Source organism: Vigna angularis, chromosome 3, assembly GCF_016808095.1.
Source record: "Vigna angularis cultivar LongXiaoDou No.4 chromosome 3, ASM1680809v1, whole genome shotgun sequence".
NCBI lineage: Eukaryota > Viridiplantae > Streptophyta > Magnoliopsida > Fabales > Fabaceae > Vigna > Vigna angularis.
Window position 1 is genome coordinate 37,715,112 of NC_068972.1, and position 6,000 is coordinate 37,721,111.

The 6,000-nt window shown below is 37.6% G+C and overlaps 1 protein-coding gene across 1 annotated transcript; it reads left to right on the top strand.

Annotated features, from left to right (window-relative positions):
- Positions 1 to 3,392: 3,392 nt before the first annotated feature.
- Positions 3,393 to 4,491, top strand: LOC108324442 (uncharacterized). Its single transcript, XM_052874578.1, has 3 exons — positions 3,393 to 3,522; positions 3,622 to 3,879; positions 3,978 to 4,491. The coding sequence occupies exons 1-3, from the start codon at positions 3,413 to 3,415 to the stop codon at positions 4,489 to 4,491; spliced, it is 882 nt and encodes a 293-aa protein (XP_052730538.1). The 5' UTR covers positions 3,393 to 3,412.
- Positions 4,492 to 6,000: the final 1,509 nt, after the last annotated feature.

Here is a 6,000-nt window from a genome sequence, read left to right on the forward strand (position 1 = left end):
TATTCAACCCAATTTCATAAACATTCCTATTCTTATATAATTTACATTAATGGTGATTAAAAAAATAAATATTTTTCTAGACTAATCAAATAAAAAAAGTTTCATGTTTAAATTGATTTTCGAAATAACCAATTTAAAATATAATTTTTTAAAATTTTTTTAATTATTTTTTTCATATTTTCAGAATATGTAAAATGCAATTATTTTTCTAAAATTTTAATTATTTTTCTAAAATTTTAATTATTTATAAACTGAAAAAAGTTTACATATATAAATTTAATACATGTTCAACTTCTAGATAATTTCATCTTTTCGCACCAAATACACCAAAATCATTATTTTTAAAATGAAAATGAAAACTAAAACCAAATGATTATAGTCAGACAATATGATAATATTATTATCGCACCCAAAATCGAAAATCGTGACGATACAGTAAAAGAAATTATATATTAAAAACGGAAAGGGGTCTCTTTTATACTTTCAATAAGAAAATCATGTAAAAATCTAAAATAAAAAAGTTTTAGAAACTGGAACTAGTCCATAAGTTAATTATAGGTTTAATGTCTCCGTAGGTCCCTATTTTCGTCATGAATTTCAAATAGGTCCTCGTCATTTTCGGCGTATCAATTGAGTCCTTGTTTTTGTAAAATTGAATCAATTACAGGCCTGCCGTTAATTTGGACAAACGGTCGTTACGGTATTGGTTAGGTGGCATGGTTGAGTGCAGACGTGGCATTTAAAACGGTTATTGTATAAAATAATTGGTATGCACGTGTGTTTATTCAGTTTTGGGTAAGGGCAAAGTAGGAAATTTGAAAAAATTAAAAGGGCAACTGAGATTGGGGAAAGAATTAAACCTTTTTATTATTAGGGTTCGCGTGAGAGGCCAAAAATCGCGATCGTAAGTTCGAGACTGAAGCGGCAGAGTGCATGCAGTGGGCGGTGTCTGTGGGTCCTTTTGTTGTTGGAAGCAAGAAGCTGAAGCACGTGGTCAGTGGAGGTTCATCTAAAGGAAGGTAAGTGTTTCTGCTTTATTGTATTCGTTTTTATTCAATCGAAACTACAATCACTTGTGGTGGTCCCCCATTGATGTATGGTTTGGTCTCTGGTTTTGATTGCATTTTGGTGGTCCCCCATGTATGTTTAAAGTTATTTGACTTTGTTTGAGTGCGTATGTTTAAAGTTATTTGATCTCTGTGCCTGTTTTAATATATATTTTTTTTGTCGTGATATGTTTTCATAATAGGTCTGTAGATATATTTATTTTGTGTTGTGCGTAATGGAGGACGCTATTGTGTGTGTGTTCCACCATGGAGGAAAGTTCATTAATGATAGTACCCTAAAGTATGAAGGGGAGACAACAACTTTGTCCTTTGACCCTGACACGTGGAGTTTTTTTGTGGTTGTCAGTGTAGTCAAAAGTTTAGGATATGAGAATTTTAAAGATTTATGGTACTGTTTAGGAGGGGATTTAATGTTGGAAAATAGGTTGGAACAATTGATTGATGACAGAGGTGCCATGCATATGGCTAACTTAGCTAGGCTTAATGGTGAAGTTCACTTATACGTTGTCCATGTAGTTTCTGATCCCGAAGTCATTCATATGCTTGAAGACATTACTAATGATGAAGGAGAAGTTGAAGGTAATGGTACAGTACAAAAAGAGGTTGAAGAAGATGGTGATTCTGTTAAAGTAAATGGTGAAGGTGATGGTGACTTACAAGAGGTCAATGTTTGTGAAGAAGATGGTGACGGTGTTGAAGTAAATGGTGTAGTTGATGGTGACTTACAAGAGGTCAATGTTTGTGAAGAAGATGGTGACGGTGTTGAAGTAAATGATGTAGTTGATGGTGACTTACAAGAGGTGAATGTTTGACAAGAAGATGGTGACGGTGTTGAAGTAAATGGTGTAGTTGATGGTGACTTACAAGAGGTGAACGAGGGTGAAGAAGATGGTGGTGCTGTTGAAGTAGAGGTTGAAGGTCATGGTCACGTACAAGAGTTGCATGAGGTTGAAGAAGAGCAAGAGTTGAATGTGTGTGAAGGAGTCGTGGAGGATGAAGTTTATCTTTGTAGTTGGAGTACATCTACTGAAGAAGGTGATGTACATGGAATTAATGAGTGCTTAGAGGGCCTAGTAGATGTGAGTGTTGAATGTGATATAGATGGTGATGTAGATTGTAATGTCGAAGTAGACGTAGAAGTAGAAAGTCTTTATGATAGTGATGATGACCGTGATAATGTCAGTGTTGAATGTGATGATCATGACGATAGAGGATTGTCAGATTTTGAGTGGAAATCTGAGGAATTTCTTAGTGCAACAGATAGTGATGAAGAGGTTAATGACAGTGAAGGTTATGAGAGGTTTGGTATTTTTTGTATGCCAAAAAGTATGGTAGACTTTACATGGGAAGTTGGGACTTTTTTTGCAGAAAAGCAAGATATTTTAGATGCTGTAAAAGGGTATGCATTGGAAAATGGGAGGAATATAAAGTTTGTAAAAAATGACAAGAGAAGATTGAGGATGAAGTGCTTTGGTGCAAAAGGAGAATGCCCATGGACCATATACTTTGGTTATATGGAGGCTGTAAAATCATGGCAGCTGAGAACTAAAAAAGACATTCATACATGCAGCAGGGAGTTCAACCTGAAGTTAGTTGACGCCAAGTGGTTAAGCAAAAAGTTGGTGAAAACAGTTCAGGAAAATCCTAAGATGAAGGGTGTTGATATTCGTGAAAAAGTTCAAAGGAAGTGGAACATAGGTATATCAAGGTCTATGGCTTATAGAGCCAAAGCTATTGCTTCTAATGAAATTGATGGGTCCTTTAATGAACAATATAAGAGGATATATGATTATGCGCATGAGTTGTTGGAAAGAAATCCAGGATCTACAGTTAAGGTCCATGTTGAGAATAATGAGGGTGAGTTAATTTTCAAGAGATTTTACTGTTGTCTGAAGGCATGCAAAGACAGTTTTGTTTGCTGTAGGCCAATAATTGGATTAGATGGAGCCTTTTTGAAAGGGAATTATGGTGGTGAGCTGTTGACGACTGTTGGGAGGGATGAAAATGATCAAATGTTGCCCATTGCATATGCGGTGGTAGAAGTCGAAAACAAAGATTCATGGATGTGGTTTTTGGAACTTTTGATTGATGATCTTGGTGGTGGAGAAGTGTGTTCTTCAATTACTTTTGTCTCCGACCAACAAAAGGTAATAATCATATTTAAATTGCTTCTTTCGTATATTGGTTCATTAATTTGATATGGTGATAAATCATTTACGTTAACACCACAGGGTCTACTACCAGCCATACAACAGTTACTCCCAGGTGTTGACCAGAGATTTTGTGTCAGACACTTATATTCAAACTTTAGGAAAAGATTTCCTGGTAAAAATCTGAAACAGCTGATGTGGAGGGCAGCTACTGCCACTCATCCACAAAACTGGGAAAGGGAGATGAGAAACATTAAAGATATAAATGAAGACGCATTCAAGCATTTGATTGCCATCCCTCCAAGGTTGACAATTTGTATTAATTATTTTTGCCCTTTGTATATTATTTTATGTTTGTCCATATTAGTTGCAGTTTTAACATGTGTATATATCATCTGTTGTAGATATTGGTCAAGGTCCAGATTCAGTCCAACACCAAAATGTGACACATTGGTCAACAATATCAGTGAGGCTTTCAACAGTGTCTTGGTTCACACCAGGACTAAACCAATCATAACAATGCTGGAAGAAATTAGGGTATACATAATGCAAAGATGGGCAAAAAACAGGTCTAAGATACAATCATTTTCAGGACCAATTTGTCCAAAGATCCATGCCAGATTTACAAAGGAATCCCAAGCAACCAAGAATTGGATACCTAGGTAACTTTCTTCATAACTTCATAAATGTTTATTCATTCCTTGGTAAACTTTATGTCAGACACTTAAATGTGTTGTTTAAATTTTTTATTTCTTTATAGCTGGTCAGCACACAAACTGTTTGAAGTAAGACACGTCTCCCAAAGTGGAGAAAAATTTGTTGTAAACATAGACGAGTTCTCATGCTCGTGCAGGAGATGGAGCATCACAGGAATTCCATGTTGTCACTCCCTTGCCGCAATGAAGTTTCTTAATATTGATGGCCAGCAGTTCATTCCGGCTTGCTTTCTAAAGTCCACCTATGAAGAAACGAATGCATCAATCGTATATCCCATCAACGGCAACAACATGTGGGACCTAACACCATATCCGGATGTCATGCCTCCTAGGAAAAAGGTTATGCCTGGAAGACCTAAAAGGAAAAGAAGACTGAAGCAGTGGGAGATAAGAAAGGATGATTCACGAGTGAGCAAGGGTGGTTTGCGGAAGAGATGCGGGATATGTAGGGAGGTTGGGCACAACAGGAGTCGTTGCCCGAAAGCAACCCAAGAACCAATCATGCCATCATCGCAATTATCTGAAGTGTGTATGAATGATGAGGAAGCTGAACTATAGATGAGTGTATAAATGACAATGATGCCAAGTTTAAGGAACTTTGGTTATGTAATAGTCTAAGGAACAAGGTTGATTGTTTTACTGCTATGTAATTTAATGAATGACAATGATGCCAACTATGTATGGTTTTGGATGTATTACAATGATGCCAACTATGTATGGTTTTGGATGTATTACACTGTTTTGGATGTATTACAATGAGCAGGAACTATTTTGTCAATGACTAGGAACTGTTTTGGATGTATTACAATGAGCAGGAACTATTTTGTCAATGACCAGGAACTGTTTTGGATGTATTAAAATGTTTTGGTTATATTACAATTTCCTTCTTGGACGAACGTCTTATATACAACGATACAGGACGACCAGACCGAACGGTCTGCAGCACGGAGGTTGTTGGAAGAGCGATGCACGAGGGTGGACGACCAGACCGAACAGTCTTGAACACGGACGTAGTTGGACGAGCGCTAGACAAGGGAGGACCACCAGACCGAACGCTCTTCAGCACGGACGTAGTTGGACGAGCGCTAGACAAGGGAGGACGACCACACCGAACGGTCTTCAGCACGCACGTAGTTGGACGAGCGCTAGACAAGGGAGGACGACCACACCGAAAGGTCTTGAGCACGGACGTAGGTGGACGAGTGGTACACGAGGGAGGACGACTAAACCGAACGCTAGGGAACAGGGACCTAGTTTGACGAGCGATACACACGGTAGAAAAAACGCTCAGTGGACGCGCGTCCAGCGAAGACGCGCAGTGGACGCTCGTCCAGCGAGGACCCGTAGTGGACGCTCGTCCAGCGAGCTAAGAGGGCGCTCGTAATTTAGCTATCAAATGAAACTGCTTATGCAATAGTATCTCAGCAATGTAACAATCAAATTGTGGTCTGATCAGGATAACAATGCTGTAATTTAGCATTTCAACAATGAAACTGCTTATTCTATAAATTGAAACTGCTTATTCTATAAATATGATTTAGCATTATAACAATTGTGTAATTTAGCAGTAATTTTGTACACAGTATATGGACTGAATTTATAACAACTCTTCCATTTCATTCATTTCATTAATTTCATTACAACAGACCAAACCTACAACAAAGTTACAAGGAATCATCCTTTCGTCATCAACATTGAAACTAAAACTATCTGTATTACACATAAAACAGACACCAACAACATCACCACCTTCATCAACTTTTCAACAATGAAAACTGATTTTTGTAAATTCAGTATCATTTTCCTAGTACTATCCATGTCTTCACTCTTCACTAGTGTTTCTTTCTTTCCTTCACTGTTGAACAAACTTCCCCTTTCGTCACCACCAATATCATTGCACCATTCGAAGAAGTTGCAACCACTTTCCTCACCACCATTCTGTAAAGACAGCATTCAACTTCATTAGGGAGTACCACCTTCTTCTCACAAACAGTACCAGAACTTAATTAGGTTGAGTTGAATCTAACATACCTTATACTTGGAGCATCCCCAAAATTGCTTGCCCCG

Bases quoted from the DNA above. Each gene is read 5' to 3' on its own strand.
- LOC108324442 (XM_052874578.1), top strand. From the start codon at position 3,413: ATGTGGAGGGCAGCTACTGCCACTCATCCACAAAACTGGGAAAGGGAG. The intron at 3,523-3,621 runs GTTGACAATTTG...CATCTGTTGTAG, and splicing joins TTGATTGCCATCCCTCCAAG to ATATTGGTCAAGGTCCAGAT. The intron at 3,880-3,977 runs GTAACTTTCTTC...ATTTCTTTATAG, and splicing joins ACCAAGAATTGGATACCTAG to CTGGTCAGCACACAAACTGT.